Here is a 20340-nt window from a genome sequence, read left to right on the forward strand (position 1 = left end):
ATCGAGTTAGCCGCTGCATGCTTCGCCATGGACAGCGAGGATTTGAAGTTGGACATAGACTTGTATGTTTTGCTCATCGCCACCGTGGAAGCCATCGAGGCCAAGTTCGCTTCCGTCAGCGTGCGTTTGTCCATGGTGAGGCTTTCTGTATGTTGGTGCGAGTCCACGCTTCCCGCCGTGACGGAGGAGGCTGCTGGGAGAGGGGAGCTGCCTCCCCTCCACTGCGTGTACACGTGGAACTCGTTGTCCATGCCCACCACCAGGATGCCACCCCGCACCCACGATATGTGCATGGGCAGGGGGGGCAACCCGTCCGCTGTTTCCAGGTCGATGGCGCGCAGCTTCATCCAGCGAATCTCCTCCTTGTAGTCGTCCACTGCCAGAGACTTGGATTTCTGCAGCAGGCCCTTGGGCCGTGAGGGGAACATGTCGGGTTTCTTGCCGGCGTCTGTGGGGCCACTGCTCATGGCAGCGTTGGCTTTGATCGATGCTTGGGCAACCTGGCACACCAGTGAAGAATTATTATACTGCTTGTTATCTATTTATTTATCACCAACTGTGCTGCATATCAAGAGCAATTTATTTGATAGTCAACTCTCAGTGCTTCTGTTTTAAAGAAACTCCTAGCTATTGGTCTATGGAGAAACTGGACACGATCTGTTACATGTAAACAAACTTGTTGGGTGTATTATTGGCTTAAACCTACTGCGCTTGAAGACCATAGACTTCCCAGAAAAGCATTCAATATGTCGATAAACTTACAAAATAGGAATTACAGCACTTGGACCTGCAAAGTTCACAATGTTCATTACATGTTTGGTTTTAGAACTGTATGGGAAACACAAAGGACTGGAAACACAAAATTATTATCAAATTCAGACCTGTCTAGCTGTGTGTCAGGGCTGCCTACCTCACTGGACACCTGACAGTAAGCCAGGATCTTGGAGCTGAAAACCTGTCTGTGTTGATGATGATGATGCTGATATGGACACTTATGTAGCACCTATCCTCAGTTAGAGACCAAGCTCTAGCGCTTTACAAACACGGAGCCATTTGGATGACAGGCTGCCTACCTGGGTAGAGCCTACTGACGGCTGCCATTGGGCGCTTATCATTCGTTTCCTGTGTCATTCAATCAGATTTCAGGCACGCACACAGACACACCCAGACAGACATGTAACATTTTATGTAAATGACTATTCTGTTTATTTACTCCGCCATGTAGGTAGCCATACTCGTTTTCAGGGATGTGCATGCTGGGTATGTTCTTGTTTCCATAACCCACTGAACGCTGACGTCGATTACAGGATCTATGACATGTGTATTTCATCTTCTGTGAGTGTATACACACAAAGGGGATTCAGGCACTAGCAGGTCTGCACATCTGTTGACCTGGGAGATGGGAAAAATCTCCACCCTTTACCCACCAGACACTGTTACTGAGATTCGACCCTCTGATTGAAAGTCCAGCGCTTTAACCACTCAGCTACTGCGCCCCTCCAGGGCGTGTCAGGGCTGCCTACCTCATTGGACACCTGGCAGTAGGCGAGGATCTTGGTGCCGACGCCCACGGTCAGGATGTGCGTACCGTCCTCTGTGGACACCCAGTCCAGCTGTACCAGACACTTCTGTCGCAGCAGGCCCAGTCTGTTGCCCTGGCAACACACCCACGCTCCTTCAGCATTCATGTCCTTCGCTACGTCCTTTTGCTCATTCTCACATTCCTGTAAGCTTCATGTCATTCATGATGATCATAATCATATTATCCTAACAAAAACAACAACAACACACATTTTTCTCTTTTAAGTATTCGTATTAATAATAATAATAATTATAGAATAATAAAAATAACTTCTTTCTTTTCTTTAAAGTATCTATATAGCACTGAATCTTGTGCAGAGACTAATTAAGAGCTTTCACACCAGTCATTCACACATATGCACAACTCTGAATCCTAGGGAATCCTGGGGATTAAAGACAAAACTTATAATTGCATGAAAAAGAGAGCAGCAGAAACTGTATACCAGAAAAAGGGAATGGTTGAGGGAGGGGGTCAGGGGGCAGAGGGTGATGCTACTCTGGAAAGAGGTTGGTTTTAAGTCCAGACTTTAACTTAGCATGCTTTTGGTTTTCATGAGTGTGTGTGTGTGTGTGTGCTTGTGTCTGTGATTCTGTGTGTGTGGGGGGTGGGGGGTGGGGGGGCTCATGCTTGTTTGTGCGTGTCATACTGATACTGATATGCATTGCATTCCGTTATGTATGTATAACTTTCATGTCACTGTAAACGCCCAAAGCTCCCGGTCTGGGAGGTGTAAGTATCACTGCATTATCATGATTATGATTATCATTACTAATATCATTATCACTGTTATCATTACTATTATTATCACTATCATTATGCTAATATATAATAAAGAGTGGCAATCCTCACCATCTACAAAGGACACAACTTCAAGTCAACGCTACTTATACTACCAATTCAGCTAGCCCACAGGTGAACAAAAGGTACACTGAAACAAACCCAGACACCTCCTCAAGAAGGAAGCTCCTGGCTTGTCCTTACACGAATCATTTGACACAGACACACAGCAGCAATGACAGAAGAAATGTGCAAACAGAAATTAGCTTTTTATTCAAGAGTGGCATAACCTTTTAATCCTGAATATGAAAGCTTTTTATTCAAGACTGGCACAGCCTTTTAATCCTGAATATGATAGTAAGTGGAGTGATGGCCTAGAGGTAACGCGTCCGCCTAGGAAGCGAGAGAGAATCTGAGCGCACTGGTTCGAATCACGGCTCAGCCGCCGATATTTTCTCCCCCTCCACGAGACCTTGAGTGGTGGTCTGGACGCTAGTCATTCGGATGAGACGATAAACCGAGGTCCCGTGTGCAGCATGCACTTAGCGCACGTAAAAGAACCCATGGCAACAAAAGGGTTGTTCCTGGCAAAATTCTGTAGAAAAATCCACTTCAATTGGAAAAACAAATAAAACTGCACACAGGAAAAAATACAAAAAAAAAATGGGTGGCGCTGTAGTGTAGCGACGCGCTCTCCCTGGAGAGAGCAGCCCGAATTTCACACAGAGAAATCACACAGAGAAATCTGTTGTGATAAAAAGAAATACAAATACAAACAAATACAAATACAAAATCAGCTGGCAGCATTCTCCCCCCTGCCCCCTGTCCACGGACCTGTTCAGAGATGGACTTGCGGACCGACTGCAGGGTGCTGAGGCTGGGGACGGACATGATGCGATGCATCGAGTTGGTGGAGGAGTTGGGCGACAGGCTGGACAGCTCAGTGAAGGGGTCGGAGTAGATGGACAGCCCAGGGGGCAGCACCGGCTGCGAGGAGAAGGCCTGGCTCAGCTCTATCTCTGCCTGGGGGTCTGGGATCTTGATGTTCTGCAGCTCTATCGTGTCCTCCAGCACCCACTCTGACCCACCTGCATGGGTTTTTTCGAAGAAAATTAACATCGATCATTATCATTATCGTCATCACTGTTTCTTTTTTTTTTTTTTTTTTTTTTTTTGTTTGTTTGTTTGTTCCTTCCATCATCATTTTTCTCCTTTCTGTTGTCTTTTCTTTTTTTCTTTCCTCATGTTTTTAATCTGTCCTCTTCCCAATGGCATGTTCAAATATCTACAAGACCATGCAACATATATAACACATACACGATGGCTTCACACAAAATCATATTCCCTGAAAGAGAGGCATGGTATACATACACACACACCCTCTCACTCTCTCTGTGTCTCCTTTACTCACTCAATCCCCTCCCTCTCCACAAGCTCTACACCTAAGTACAATAATACTCATCACTGTTTCTTATAGCCCAGCCGAACACACACACAGACATAGGTCTTCATCGACTCATTGCGATTACCCAAAATGCAATGCCTTCCTCATGCTATTCTACTATCACTTTCGTTACAAAGTAAAAATCACTATCCATAGCGATTACCCCCAAAATGCAATGCCTTCCTTACGCATCTGTATCACTTTCATTACAAAGTACAATCTAAAGTCATGACCCAAAATGCAATTCCTTATTCATACAATTCTGCTATCACTTTCATTACAAAGTACAATTCAGTATCTGTAGAAATTATCCAAAAAGCAATCCTTCCACACACAATTCAATGATCCCATAATCTGTATTTTGTTAGCACTTGGTGGGTTATGGGAACAAGAACACAGACCCCAACCCCCTTTCCCTGTAAACAGAGTATAGCTGCCAATATGGCAGAGTATAAGAAAAATTTTTTTAAAAAAACGTCATATATATATATATATATATATATATATATATATATATATATATATAAAACCCCTCTTGAACAAGTAACAGACGTGGGAGTTGCAGCCCACAAACATATAAGTTAAAGATCAACTACGCAACCACTCACCAGTGGACTCGCACTCGTATATTGCCACATACAGGTTGACAAACTTCTCCTCGGGGTGGTTGGGTTGCGCCTGCACATCACTGCGGCGATAGGCCACGGCCATGCGGCCGCTATACGCACAGCTCACCGTGATTGGCTTGCCTGCAACAGCAACGTCAGACTGCGTTCTCAACTGTGCTAGCGCTTCCTTGCTTCCACAACCGTTCTCCGTTTCACACACAGTTTCAACAGGGTTTTTAAACAGATAAAAGAATGTTTCTTCCAACGTACTTCCCATGCAGACCCCAGCATGGGTCTGATTCCCTGTCCTGTAAAAATGCCACTCTGCTCAGGGAAGAGATCAAAAGTAGATCTTTGTTTTGTTGACACCATAATATTACAATTCTTGAGTGGGTTTTTTTTTTGTGTGTTTTTTTTTGTTTTTTTTTGGAGGGGGGGTGCAGGGAGGGGTGGGCAGGGAGGGGGGGGGATTGGTGTGTGTTTTTGTTGTGTTTTTTTTTAGGGGAGGGTGTGGGGGTGGGGGGGGGATTGGTGTGTGTTTTTATTGTTGTTTTTTTTGAGGGGAGGGTGCAGGGGGGGTGGGGGGGCGGGAGGGACTGGTGTGTGTTTTGGGGGGTTTTGAGAGGAGGGTGTATGGGTGGGGGAAGGGATTGGTGTGTGTTTTTGTTGTTGGTTTTTTTGAGGGGAGGGTGCGGGGAGGGGGGGGGGGTATTGGTGTGTGTTTTTGTTGTTGTTGGTTTGTTTGGTTTTTTTTTTGGGGGGGGGAATGGTGTGTGTTTTTGTTGTTGTTGTTGGGTTTTTTGGGGGGAGGGTGCGGGGGTGGGTGGGGGGGTATTGGTGTGTGTTTTTGTTGTTGTTGGGTTGTTTGTTTGTTGTTGTTGTTGTTGTTGTTGTTTTTTTTTGGGGGGAATGGTGTGTGTTTTTGTTGTTGCTGTTGGGTTTTTTGGGGGGAGGGTGCGGGGGTGGGTGGGGGGGATTGGTGTGTGTTTTTGTTGTTGCTGTTGGGTTTTTTGGGGGGAGGGGATGGATGGGTCATAGTCCCGTTCTTCTGAAAAAGAAAAAAAAATCTTGTGCTATCTATAATCTCATCTCTTTACTGATTGCTGTTTGAAACATATACATCAGCATGAGAGAGAGAGAGAGAGAGAGAGAAAAAGTTCTGTAATACTTGAAAGTTAGCAGCAACAGTCCAGGGACACCTTAACCGAAATATGTCTCTAAACCAAAACCAAACCAAACAAAAAACCACAAATAAATAAATACTTTATTTTTATTTTTAACTACAACAAAAAGGAAATCAGCATAATAAATACACACTCCCACCCTTGCATTAGTCCATTTCATTCTTCTAATAAACTGACATGCATACTTTATTCATCATCATTAACACTGGACGACTTTATACAGAATCTCACTTTCTCTTTCCAAAATCAAAAAGGGAATTTTTCCCCTATATTCAATTTAATACAGTAACCATGACTTACTAGTGCAGACTCCAGCTGAGTCTGATTCCTGTCATGTGTAAACCACTACCCCGCAGATTGACATAAGTTTACAACAGCAAAGTGAGAGCTGTATTATCAATGGTTTCTCCAGTCAATGGGAAACCATTTACAGCTTAGTCTTTTGTGAAGGACTATGACTCTCAAACTAGGAGGCAAAATTGCACTGGCTCTTAGTGCTGCAGCCCTGTGGGCTAGTTGGCCTTTGGGAACCATCCCAATGCCGACTGTCCTAAAACCCTCGTGGCCGAGAGAGTGGGGATGTAACCTGGGCAAGACGCTCTCCACTATAATCAAATTCTAGCCCAAATAGTCGGAACAGCAGTTGCCTCCTCTGCTGTTCTGATGGTCATAGTCGGACACGACTGACTATCATATATATACCTCGCTCAAGCTGAGAAACCAAACGTGGCTGCATCCAATGACTTCCTTTACCATATTACCTCCCTTCTGCCTGCAACAGCAGCACCCTCTTTGATGGCAGCCAACTTCCACTGCTGTGAGCTGTGCCTCCAATCAACCAATCACCAACCAGTCACACCAACCCATCAACCAACCAATCAACAACCCGCCAGCCAATCCATCAACCAATCACTAAACCCATCAACCAATCAATTAACCAATTATACCAATCGATCAACAAGTCACCAATGAATTAACCAATCAATCAACCAATCACAAAACAACCAACCAACCAATCAACCGATCACCAACCAACCAACCAGTCACACCAACCAACCAACCAATCAACCACGTTACCAACGAACCAACCAATCCCACAAACCACTTATCAATTGATCAACTAATCATGACAATCAACCAAATCACCAACGAATCAACCAATCCACCCACCCACCCACCAACCAATCCCACCAACACAATAACCTAACCCACCCCCAACACCACACCTACCAGGCACGGACACAGCACTGGTCTGCCTCTTGGAGCAGGCCATCTGCCACTCCTCCCACAGGTAGTCGTGCTCCTGGGGCTTCCACAGCAGGCTGCTGGTGATTGACGGCTGGACGCCCCGCCCCCCCACCGAGTCCACGCAGAACTCGTAGCTGGTGACGCTGCAAGGGTTGTCGTGGCGAAGCTCCATGTCCTGGACACAGCACTTCCAGAACCTCACCTGCCCGTCGGAGCATGCCGTAGCCAGCAGGTAGGGGGCGAAGCAGGCCGGGTAGATGGAGGCAGAGCCCAGGTGGCCGGCCGCCACGTTGGCCGAGATGACGCTGACGCCCGTGGGGAGAGAGAGGGTCTGGGTGCACACCTGGGGGGCAAATCATCAGGTGACTTGTTCAGGTGATTCACATACACCTGGGCTATCATCAGGTGAATTGTTCAGGTGATTCACACACACCTGGAGCAATCATTTTCTGTCATTCAGGTGATTCACATACACCTGGGCAATCGTCAGGTGAATCATTCAGGTGATTCACATACACCTTGGGCAATCATTGGCTGACTCATTCAGGATGATTCACATACACCTGGGGCAATCACTGGCTGACTCATTCAGGTGATTCACACACCTGGGGCAATCACTGACTCATTCAGGTGATTCACATACACCTGGGGCAATCACTGACTGACTCATTCAGGTGATTCACATACACCTTGGGCAATCACTGGCTGACTCATTCAGGATGATTCACAAGATTATTGTTTCATCATGTCCACTTACCAGTTTTTCTTTTCTCAACACGAAAAGGAATGTTGATTAAAGGATTATAAAACCACACCACTGTTGTCCTGCATTTACGAGATCAAACAAATTTCAACATTCACAAATTCTAACATTCACAATGACCACAAAACTACATCATTAATTTGATCTTGCAGAGAAAGAGTCAGACAATAAGTCTTCAGAGTAATAACAATCATTTGAATCAGAATTTTTTAAAAATGAAGTTGAAAATGTCATGGGAATTACTTTAAAAGACTGAAGGGAAATTTAAAGGAGAGAGATCCATTTTTATTCTTAATCCCCAGATTCCCAGATCCCCAGTGGAGTAATGGCCTAGAGGTAACGCGTCCGCCTAGGAAACGAGAGAATCTGAGCACGCTGGTTCGAATCACGGCTCAGCCACCGATATTTTCTCCCCATCCACTAGATCTTGAGTGGTGGTCTGGACGCTAGTCATTCGGATGAGACGATAAACCGAGGTCCTGTGTGCAGGATGCACTTAGCGCACGTAAAAGAACCCATGGCAACAAAAGGATTGTTCCTTGCAAAATTCTGTAGAAAAATCCACTTCGATAGGAAAAGCAAATAAAACCGCACGCAGGAAAAAATATTTTAAAAATGGGTGGCGCTGTAGTGTAGCGACTTGCTCTCCCTGGGGAGAGCAGCCCGAATTTCACACAGAGAAATCTGTTGTGATAAAAATAAATACAAATACAAATACAACTACTTCCTAGCACAGGGCCTGCGACTGGGCCAGAATTATCAAGTCGTCCAGGTACACAGATACAAATGGATTCCGACCGGATGATGGACACCAATTACCGCACCACCTTGGTAAACAGGAAAGGGGCAAGGGACAGACCAAATGGGAGGGCCGAGAGTTCGTGCCTAGCTGTGAGTCCCCACCGCCAAGAGAGGACTTGCCACTCCATCTTATTTCTGCCTCCTGCTGGGACACCTCGGGAGGTGACGCTCGTATTCCTTTCCCCCCCAGTCCCCTTCATGACCGTTGTAATGGAACGAGTGTCGCCTAATGACGCATTGCCGCAGTCCCTATCGGGAGAAATCATGAGCTCCGGGCCTGGGAGAGTCTCTTGCCGAGTCTTGATCCCAGCATCATGATTCCTGCCGTCGTGGGATGATGTATGAGGCATGGTAACCACGCTTAGGCACCCAGCGAAAAATCCGATCCCCAACAGAGAAAGGAAAGACAGGATCGACTGAGAGGTTGAGAAAAAAGTACAAAATCAAGCCGCATGCAGCACAATAAGGCCAAATAAACACGCTTAATAGCCAAAAGAAGCGTAAGACGAGACAGAGCGTAAACCTGACAAGATGGCACTGAGAGCCTTGGCCAAAGGAATGATTCAGCGCTTGTAGCTTTTAGAGGCGTTTGATTGGCTAAGAGCAGACTAGGCAAGACGGGTCGTCTTTTCACTGTTAGCCGTGCGAAATTTGACCAAGCAGAGCAAACCGATAGGCATCAGTTTGACATGGTACAGTATATGACACCAAATACTTTGTTCTGATTTCAATCACGATCATTGTTTTTCTCACACACAAAAATTGAAAAATAAAAACAACTTCTGAATCAGTTATGCATGCATGTGAATTTCTGGTGTCTAAGCACTCTGATTTGTGTCCATGCAAAAGATTCAACAGTCTCCTGAGATCACTCTTGAAAACCTGACGGGCTCAACAGCTGAGTGGTTAAAGCATTGAATTTTCAATCTGAGGGTAACGGGTTCAAATCTCTGTAACGGCGCCTGGTGGGTAAAGGGTGGAGATTTTTCCAATCTCCCAGGTCAACAAATGTATATGCACGCAGAAGATGAAATACACATGTTAAAGATCCTGTAATCAATGTCAGCGTTCGGTGGGTTATGGAAACAAGAACATACCCAGCATGCACACCCCCAAAAATGGAATATGGCTGTCTACATGGCAGGGTAAATAAACAAAACGATCATGCACATAAATGTTACATATCTGTCTGAGTGTGCATGTGTGCATGCCTGAAATCTGATTGGATGACACAGGAAACGAATGATGAGCGCCTGATGGCAGCTGTCAGTCAGCTCTACCCAGGTAGGCAGCCTGTTGTGGTAATGACCCCCGAGCTTGTAAAGCGCTTGTAGAGCTTGGTCTCTGACCAAGGATAGGTGCTACGTAAGTATCCACATCAAATCAAATCAATCACAGTGACTGACCTTGACAGTAGTGATGGACATCTTCATGCTGGGAGCCCCCGGTCCCTGAGGATTCTGGGACGCCTGGAATATTGTGGCTGCTTCTTCGTCAGAGTCGTACGGGGGGACTGTGCCAAGAGGCTCCTCACCCACAGATCCATTTCTCACTGAAAGCGTAAACGTTTGTCCATGTTATTGAGCAAGCACATGAGTATATGTCTGAGTGCATGTGCATATGTGTATGTGTGTGTGTGTGGGGGGGGGGTTATTTGTTAAAATGTTAATGAGCAAGCACATAAGTTTATGACTGAGTGCATGTGTATATGTATGTGTGGCAGGTGGGGGTGGAGGTAGGGGTGAGGATTTCTGTGTGTCTGGAATTGTTAAAGCGTTAATGAGCAAGCACACAGAAGTATGTTTGAGTGCATGTGTACATATATATGTATGTGTGGAATGTGTGTGTGGTAGGGGAGGGATATGTGTCAAATATGTCTGTGTGTCTTATGCCACGTCAATGTTTTTCAAATATGAAGCACACAACAGAGCAACCAAATTTTACCACAAAAAGGTATTCTCTGTGATACGCATGTTGTATACTTGTTTCTTGACGCTTTACCTGTAAGTAATAAGAAACCTAAAGACTTCAACCAAAAAAATGAACCTCTCTTTGCAGTGTAATTTCCCATCATATTTGCGTATCATAAAAAAAAATATTAAAAAAGCACGTTATCTCCTGAATAAATACTAAATCTAAAACCCACTCATACAATCAAGTGAACAAGGGGAGCTGTAGCCCAAGCACACAGACAGAAAAAGACGAGGAACACGGCCACAGAGGCAGCATGTACACACTTTTAGCGTCAGCACCGTGAGCCGACACAGTGGAGGGCTGGGAGGACGCCGTGATCTTCCACATGTGCAGGCGTGACCCCTCGTCCCCCATCTTGGACGACAGTCTCTCCAGCACCACCAGGTAAAAGTTCTCCTCAAACGTCAACAGCTGTAACACAGGCAATATTGTCAGAGAATGGCTGAAACACAGGCAATATTGTCAGAGAATGGCTGAAACACAGGCAATATTGTCAGAGAATGGCTGAAACACAGGCAATATTGTCAGAGGACAGCTGAAACATAGGCAATATTTTCAGAGAATGGATGAAACACAAGTAATAAGGTCAGAGGACAGCTGAATCACAGGCAATGTTGTCACATGACAGCTAAAACACAGGCAATGTTGTCACAGGACAGCTAAAACACAGGCAATGTTGTCACAGGACAGCTGAATCACAGGCAATGTTGTCACATGACAGCTGAAACACAGGCAATGTTGTCACAGGACAGCTGAATCACAGGCAATGTTGTCACAAGACAGCTAAAACACAGGCAATGTTGTCACAGGACAGCTGAAACACAGGCAATGTTGTCACAGGACAGCTGTAAAATACAGGTAATACTGTCACAGGACAGCAGGCAATGTTGTCACAGGACAGCTGAAACACAGGCAATGTTGTCACAGGACAGCTGAAACACAGGCAATGTTGTCACATGACAGCTGAAACACAGGCAATGTTGTCACATGACAGCTGTAAAATACAGGTAATACTGTCACAGGACAGCAGGCAATATTGTCACAGGACAGCTGAAACACAGACAATGTTGTCACAGGACAGCTGTAAAATACAGGTAATACTGTCACAGGACAGCAGGCAATATTGTCACAGGACAGCTGAAACACAGGCAATGTTGTCACAGGACAGCTGTAAAATACAGGTAATACTGTCACAGGACAGCAGGCAATATTGTCACAGGACAGCTGAAACACAGGCAATGTTGTCACAGGACAGCTGTAAAATACAGGTAATACTGTCACGGGACAGCAGGCAATGTTGTCACAGGACAGCTGAAACACAGGCAATGTTGTCACATGACAGCTGTAAAATACAGGTAATACTGTCACAGGACAGCTACAACACAGGCAGTTTTATCAGAGGGCAGTTGTAACAAAGGCAGTCTCTGTGGCAGAGTACGCCTGTCTCAGACACGCCTCACCATTCACCACTGTGCCTGCACCCAACGTGGCTACACAAACCCTTCCTTAGATCTTCATCTGCAAAGTCAAGCCCAGAAGGAAAGGGGGAAAAACAAAGTGGTTTCAACCTCTGACAGCGAAAGAAAGAGTGTGTCTACTCACGCTGGACAGGTCGACAAAGGCAGACATGGTGTCTCCGAACCCGGACGCCCCAAAGGGAGCGTGGGAGAGGTTCTGACTCCTGTGGTCCACCACCAGGGCCTCTTGGAACACGTGCAGCAGCTGGATGTTCTGCCAGTCCTGAAAACCACCACCACCACCTCGCTCAACATCATCTTGAAAACACATGAAAACTACGTAACATCTCTATGTGGATAGGCGTAAAAAGAAAGTGCCTGTGAAAGAACCCATAGCAATATAAGAGTTGTTCCTTGCAAAAAATCTGTAGAAAAATCAAATTTGATTGTGAAACAAATACATCAGCAGACAGAAAAAGATGGTGGCACTGCACTGTGGTGGCACACTCTCCCAAGGGAGAGCAGCCTGAATTTCACTCACACAAATCTCTTGTGATAAAAATATGATTCATTACATTACAAAAGAAGAAAAGCAAATTTTTTAAAAGTAAAAAAAAAAAAAAAGTAAAATGTCGTTGGCTCTTTTCTAAGAAACATTCAACTAAATCAGCAAAAGCTGAGGCCAGCTCATGTAACCTCTTTAGTCAAATTCCATCAAAGTCTTAAGTGTTTGAAAGTGCTCCCATGAAAGCTTAATCCATCCTCATCATGGCAGCAACTTTCATACCTCTATTTTTAGATTATGGTTTCTCCCATATAAACCAATGGGAAAGCTGGATGAGCCTGTTTAAATCACTGATGAGGAGCAAAACCAAATCAGACTATGTATGGTCAGATTACAAGATGCTGTTTGTAGTAGCCTTCTCAGAATTTCTCAGATGACGCTTTCCAAATGGTAGACAATGACTGCAACTTAGCCTAAGTGGTATGAAACAGCTACAGAAAATCTTTTTACATTTTGATACAATATGTTGCTGAAGCTTTCCTGCTTTGAGCAGTATTTCTGGAGAAACGCACTACATACATGTCCATTATTATTATTATTATCATTATCATTAGTTATGATGGTAAGTTTTGTGCTAGCTGTGACAGACTCTAGTCAGATAGTTTGTTTGACGAGAAGGAAGGTAGGGGTGATCCTTGGCAGTGAGGGGGAAAAGGAGGGGTAGCTGTAGAGCTAGATGCTGCAGGCAAAGGGCAGAAAGCGGTGCAGGAGGACAAGTACAGTGTTGTTACTGACACAAAGACTAACCCTCCACTTATTCAGGGCAGGGAGTGCTGAAGGGGGTGGAACAATTCTGTGCGACACGCTTGCGTGTATTGCGTGGCTTTTGAAAAGCATGCATGCATGACAGAAAGGGGGTACAGCTGTCCCATACAGGTGAGGTATGAACAGTACCACTTTTCTGCACTGTGTGCCATCTGTATCAGTATTAACCTACTTTGACACGGTCTAAAAGTGAGCATCAAGTGAAGGGACGTGGCACAGGCAGACGTGGCAGTTGAAGGTTGTGTGTTTGTGCAGGCATGTGTGTGTGTGATGCGATGGTGTGTGTGTGTGTGTGTGTGTGTGTGAATGATGGGATGATGTGTGTCTGTGTATATGCACACACGCAAAAGACTACATATACTGGAAAGTTTGTGCAGAATGCCAAAAATCTGTATTACAATTCAGGACTGAGTACATACATAAGGTATGGAGACACATTTCTTTAATATTTTTTCATTATTTTCTTGGTTTATCTCAGGTGTTTTTACTGATAATCTATTACATATAGTCAAAATTTTGTTTATCTTACGAATATAGATCACTCATCACTAACCAGTGTGTGTTAAATACACTCAAGAAATAAAATAACAAAATAAACAAACACGGTCCGATACCAGGGGACTCTTGTCCCGTGTGTTCTCTCATCGTTAGAAACAAGAGAACCTGGAAAATGGGAAGCAGGCATAGAAGCAGGGTGACACAAAGACAAAGTCATGTCTGTTATCTCACTCACCATTACAGCATCATTGAGGAGTTCCAGCACCAACAGAACACACCAAAAAAAAAATGTATGAACAGTCCCATAAACTGCTCTGTCACATTTCCCTTCAAGTTTATTACCATCAACTGTTCAACCCTAAAGATTCACATCACCGGCAGGCTTCCCTGTCACTGATGCAGAAAAAACACAGAAAATACACTGAAATTGACCACTTTTTCCTTCAAACTGACCCTTGTGGACACAGGTGGTAATAGCAGAAGCAAGCTCACTTTGCTTGTGGTTTATGCACATGTAGGAACGTGGAAAGTGTTTAAATAAAACAAATTACACTACCCAAGCAATGCTCAGGTGCAAGGTTCAATGAGTTAATGTTCCAACAAGTTTCAGTTTCAGTAGCTCAAGGAGGCGTCACTGTTCCAAAAAGATAAACAAGAGTGACCCATAAACAGACGAGACAAACACTGTGACTGTCGCGGTGCCCAAATGGTAAGAGCACTGGATTCTCACCCAAGTTTCCCGAGTTCGAACCCCCTTTCAGTGCACCCGGTGGACGAAGAGTGGAGATTTTTCCTATCTCTCAGGTCTAAGTACCTACAGACCTGCCAGTGCCAGAAGATGAAATACGCACATCCTCTGATCCACGTCAGCATTCAGTGGATTATGAAAACACATCAATCACGACAAATTCATTATCAAGTTCATCAAGTTTTTGGTTGTGTAATGAAAAGAAGAAAAGTAGTATGAAAGACAAAAGAAAGTCCATGATCTAATTCATCATCCAGTTCATGTCGATCATGTAATGAAAAGAAGTATGAAAGACAAGAGAAAGTCCATGACCTAATTCATCATCAACTTCATGTCAATGTGTAACGGGAAGTTTCAGTTTCCGTTTCAGTTTCTGAAGGAGGCATCACCACATTCAGACAAATCCATATATGCTGAACAACAAGTGCTAGTCAGATGCCTGACAACAGCATAACCCAACACATTTTGTCAGGCCTTGAGTGCATGCATATATATTTGTCTATCTATCACAGCGAGATTTCTTCAATAGAGTTTTGCCAGATGACAACACTTTTGTGTTCTTGGGTTCGTGCTGCACACAGGACCTCTGTTTATCATCTCATCCGAATGACCTGAAGCTCAGTTTTATTCCTCTTCTTTGTTCGTGGGCTGCAACTCCCATGTTCACTCGCATGTACACGAGCGGGGTCAGTTTAATTTTTCTGTCCAACGTAAGAGAAATGACAAGAGCGGAATTCAAACCCAGACCGACGGGCGCAATAGCCGAGTGGTTGGACTGTCAATCTGAGGGTCCCGGGTTCGAATCATGGTGACGGCGCCTGGTGGGTAAAGAGTGGAGATTTTTATGATCTCCCAGGTCAACATATGTGCAGACCTGCTAGTGCCTGAACCCCCTTCGTGTGTATATGCAAGCAGAAGATCAAATACGCACGTTAAAGATCCTGTAATCCATGTCAGCGTTCGGTGGGTTATGGAAACAAGAACATACCCAGAATGCACCCCCCCGAAAACGGAGTATGGCTGCCTACATGGCGGGGTAAAAACGGTCATACACGTAAAAGCCCACTCGTGTGCATACGAGTGAACGCAGAAGAAGAAGAAACCCAGACCCGCATGGACTCTGTATCGACAGATGAGCGTCTTAACTCTCTCCATACGAACGGCGAAAGAGACAACGTTAACAGCATTTCACCCCAATTACCACCATCAAAATATTGCAAGTGGAAGGCTCTTATACTGAAGAGGTGAATGTTGACAAAGAATACCACAATTCTGATGACGGAAGCTAAAGTTTGGGTCATTGAGACACCCACTGGACATCCGAGGGGTCTGTGTAGAGGAGAAGAGAGGACTGGCCGTACTGAGTGAGTTAACCATTCTGCCACCTTCCTCCTTCATGACAAGAAAAAAAGAGGCATGACAGACAGACAAAGGTCAGTGCTCCCACTCACAGCCATGGCGTCATGAAGCATGACAGACAGACAGAGTAAGGTCAGTGCTCCCACTCACAGCCATGGCGTCATGAAGCATGACAGAGTAAGGTCAGTGCTCCCACTCACGGCCATGGCGTCATAAGCATGACAGACAGACAGACAGAGTAAGGTCAGTGCTCCCACTCACAGCCATGGCGTCATGAAGCATGACAGACAGACAGAGTAAGGTCAGTGCTCCCACTCACAGCCATGGCGTCATGAAGCATGACAGACAGACAGACAGAGTAAGGTCAGTGCTCCCACTCACAGCCATGGCGTCATGAAGCATGACAGACAGACAGACAGAGTAAGGTCAGTGCTCCCACTCACAGCCATGGCGTCATGAAGCATGACAGACAGACAGACAGAGTAAGGTCAGTGCTCCCACTCACAGCCATGGCGTCATGAAGCATGACAGACAGACAGACAGACAGTAAGGTCAGAGCTCCCACTCACAGCCATGGCGTCATGAAGCATGACAGACACACAGACAGAGTAAGGTCAGAGCTCCCACTCACAGCCATGGCGTCATGAAGCATGACAGACACACAGACAGAGTAAGGTCAGTGCTCCCACTCACAGCCATGGCGTCATGAAGCATGACAGACAGAGTAAGGTCAGTGCTCCCACTCACAGCCATGGCGTCAGGAAGCATGACAGACAGACAGAGTAAGGTCAGTGCTCCCACTCACAGCCATGGCGTCATGAAGCATGACAGACAGACAGACAGAGTAAGGTCAGTGCTCCCACTCACAGCCATGGCGTCATGAAGCATGACAGACAGACAGACAGAGTAAGGTCAGTGCTCCCACTCACAGCCATGGCGTCATGAAGCATGACAGACAGACAGACAGAGTAAGGTCAGTGCTCCCACTCACAGCCATGGCGTCATGAAGCATGACAGACAGACAGACAGACAGTAAGGTCAGAGCTCCCACTCACAGCCATGGCGTCATGAAGCATGACAGACACACAGACAGAGTAAGGTCAGAGCTCCCACTCACAGCCATGGCGTCATGAAGCATGACAGACACACAGACAGAGTAAGGTCAGTGCTCCCACTCACAGCCATGGCATCATGAAGCATGACAGACAGAGTAAGGTCAGTGCTCCCACTCACAGCCATGGCGTCAGGAAGCATGACAGACAGACAGAGTAAGGTCAGAGCTCCCACTCACAGCCATGGCGTCATGAAGCATGACAGAGTAAGGTCAGTGCTCCCACTCACAGCCATGGCGTCATGAAGCATGACAGACAGACAGACAGAGTAAGGTCAGTGCTCCCACTCACGGCCATGGCGTCATGAAGCATGACAGACAGACAGACAAAGGTCAGTGCTCCCACTCACGGCCATGGCATCGTTGATACGCTCCAGCTCCAGCAAGCAGCCAGGCCTGGCGGAGGACTGCAGACTGACCATGTTGAATGCCTCCGCCACACTGGTCTTGGGGGAGGGGGGCTCCTGCACAAAACTGGAGCTGGCACTGGAGAAACTCGTCCCGAACTGCTAAAAACAAAAACAAAACAAAACAAAAAAACATTTACATGGTCATTACTGTTAAAAAAAAAACAACAACTAAAACCCATTAACGTGGTCATTAAAAATTTTTTACTCAATTCTCTAAACTAAATGGAAATTACACTTTTGGACAAAATGTTTTCACATTTTCTATTTACGAAAATAAGATAGAAAAATAACAGAATATGCAATGATGTAAAAAGGAGAAAAGAAATAAACAGGAAGATAAAGGGGTAAAAACTGCACATCTATCTTCCAAGAAAAAGTACAATTATGTTTCAAGTTGGGTAAAAAAGACTCTCTGATTGGGAAGCCAGTGACGGGCGCCATAGCCGAATGGTCAAAGAGTTGGACTTTCGATCTAAGGGTCCCGGGTTCGAATCACGGTGACGGCGCCTGGTGGGTAAAGGGTGGAGATTTTTACGATCTCCCAGGTCAACATATGTGCAGACCTGCTAGTGCCTGAACCCCCTTCGTGTGTATACGCAAGCATAAGATCAAATACGCACGTTAAAGATCCTGTAATCCATGTCAGCGTTCGGTGGGTTATGGAAACAAGAACATACCCAGCATGCACACCCCCGAAAGCGGAGTATGGCTGCCTACATGGCGGGGTAAAAACGGTCATACACCTAAAAAGCCCACTCGCGTATATACGAGTGAACGTGGGAGTTGAAGCCCACATGTAAGCCGATCCAAGCCAGATGATACTACAATGAGAGTCACAGAGTGTACTGGAACCTATGGTGGAACTACCACCCCTCCCCACCCCTCACAATCCCCCTACCCCCTAAAAAAAATAATAAAAAATTTTTTAAAGTTTCAAAGTGTCAAGAGTTTTGTCTCATTCTGCCCAGCCATCAATAACAAATTTTCACTTTACCAGCAAAAACACTGTCATTTTATGAAGGCAAATCATCTTCATTACAAAACATGGATCATAACTGAATGACACAGGAAATGAATGATGAACTGATGAACCCCTAAAGGCAGATGTCAGTCCATGTTTGTAAAGAGCTCTGGGTTGGGTTGCATGAACAAACACAGCAGCGCTAAGTTTGCTTATCGTTAAAAATGTTCCAAACTCCACGGTAAACTCCACATACTTAGGAACATTCTTAACTCTACGCACACTTTAAACTGCAAAGGTCACCTCATGCAACCCGACCCAAGTCTCTGACTGAAGATAGGTGCTACGTAATTTAACAATAATAACAACAACAATGAATCGACGGGCGCAATAGCCGAGTGGTTAAAGCGTTGGACTTTGGACTTTCAATCGGAGAATCCTGGGTTCGAATCACGGTGACGGCGCCTGGTGGGTAAAGGGTGGAGATTTTTACGATCTCCCAGGTCAACATATGTGCAGACCTGCTCGTGCATGAACCCCCTTCGTGTGTATACGCAAGCAGAAGATCAAATACGCACATTAAAGATCCTGTAATCCATGTCAGCGTTCGGTGGGTTATGGAAACAAGAACATACCCAGCATGCACACCTCCGAAAGCGGAGTATGGCTGCCTACATGGCAGGGTAAAAACGGTCATACACGTAAAAGCCCACTCGTGTACATACGAGTGAACGTGGGAGTTGCAGCCCATGAACGCAGAAGAAGAAGAAGAAGAAGAAAACAATGAAAAGGCCGAATTCAGTCAGTGACCCCGGAACTCACGTTTCCCTTCTTGGGTCCCTGAGCCTCAGTGAGCAGCAGTCTGGCGTCAATGACAGCCTGGTAGAGACGCAGACTGTTTCCGTCAGACGCCACAAACAGGGTGCTGGGGGAGTAGTTACACGACCCCAGGGTTGTGCTGCAATGAAGGTCACAATGTCTGTAACAATGCTGTAATAAAGGTCACAATGTCTGTAATAAAGGTCACAATGTCTGTAACAATGCTGTATTAAAGGCTACAATGTCTGTAACCATGCTGTAATAAAGGTCACAATGTCTGTAATAAAGGTCACAATGTCTGTAACAATGCTGTATTAAAGGTCACAATGTCTATAACAATGCTGTAATAAAGGTCACAATGTCTATAACAATGCTGTATTAAAGGCTACAATGTCTGTAACCATGCTGTAATAAAGGTCACAATATCTGTAACAATGCTGCAATATAGGTCACAATGTCTGTAATAATGCTGCAATATAGGTCACAATGTCTGTAATCATGCTGTAATAAAGGTCACAATGTCTGTTACAATGCTGTAATAAAGGTCACAATATCTGTATCAGTGCTGTAATACAGTTCACAATGTGTATCAATACTGTAATGAAAGACACAATATCGGTAATACTGAAATAAAGGTCACAATATCTTAACAATAGTGTAAAAAATGTCCCAAATCTGTGATAAATGTCATAATATCTGTAACAATAACGTAATAAAGGTCACAGTATATGCAACAATAGTGTAATAAAGGTCACAATACTGTCATAAATGTCAATATCTGTAACAATACTGCCATAAAGGTCACAATACATGTAACAATACTGTCATAAAGGTCACAATATCTGTAACAATGTAACAAAGGTCATAATATACATAGCAATTATGAAATAAAGGTCATAATACAGATGTCATGATATCCATAATGACTATCTTTTTTATGAATAAAACAACAAGTAGTCACTGACTTTTCAGAAGAGAGACACAGTAAGTTTAATCATATTCACATAAAAATCAGCACTATGGCTCAATTCTTTTCTTAAATATAGGGTGTGAGTGAGTGAGTGTGTGCGTGCGTGCGTGTGTGTGTGTGTGTGCGTGTGTGTAGTATGTGGTGTGTGTATGTGTGTGTGTGCATGTGTGTGTGTGTGTGTGTGTGTGTTGTATGTGGTGTGTGTGTGTGTGTGTGCATGTGTGTTCGTGTGTGACTGAGTGTGTGTCAGTGTGTGTGTATGCACACATGTTTGTGTCAGTGTCAGAGGCCGAAGC

The 20340-nt window shown here is 45.0% G+C and overlaps 1 protein-coding gene across 6 annotated transcripts in view; it reads right to left on the reverse strand.

Moving 5' to 3' along the window:
• LOC143297010 (dmX-like protein 2) overlaps positions 1 to 20340 on the reverse strand; it is a 137244-nt gene that overhangs the window by 75009 nt on the left and 41895 nt on the right. For 5 of the 6 annotated variants that reach the window (XM_076609134.1, XM_076609133.1, XM_076609137.1 and 2 more), the window contains exons 18-27: positions 19078 to 19213; positions 17235 to 17393; positions 11984 to 12121; positions 10645 to 10792; positions 9814 to 9959; positions 6826 to 7186; positions 4412 to 4552; positions 3194 to 3447; positions 1524 to 1655; positions 1 to 500 (exon numbers count right to left, since the gene is read on the reverse strand). The exon at positions 1 to 500 is cut by the window's left edge and continues 259 nt beyond it. In XM_076609134.1, the coding sequence (XP_076465249.1) occupies positions 1 to 500; positions 1524 to 1655; positions 3194 to 3447; positions 4412 to 4552; positions 6826 to 7186; positions 9814 to 9959; positions 10645 to 10792; positions 11984 to 12121; positions 17235 to 17393; positions 19078 to 19213 (2115 nt within the window). The remainder of the gene's footprint in view (positions 501 to 1523; positions 1656 to 3193; positions 3448 to 4411; positions 4553 to 6825; positions 7187 to 9813; positions 9960 to 10644; positions 10793 to 11983; positions 12122 to 17234; positions 17394 to 19077; positions 19214 to 20340) is intronic. The other variant, XM_076609132.1, reaches the window with a different exon arrangement.

This window comes from Babylonia areolata, chromosome 22, assembly GCF_041734735.1.
Source record: "Babylonia areolata isolate BAREFJ2019XMU chromosome 22, ASM4173473v1, whole genome shotgun sequence".
In the NCBI taxonomy this organism is placed as follows: domain Eukaryota; kingdom Metazoa; phylum Mollusca; class Gastropoda; order Neogastropoda; family Buccinidae; genus Babylonia; species Babylonia areolata.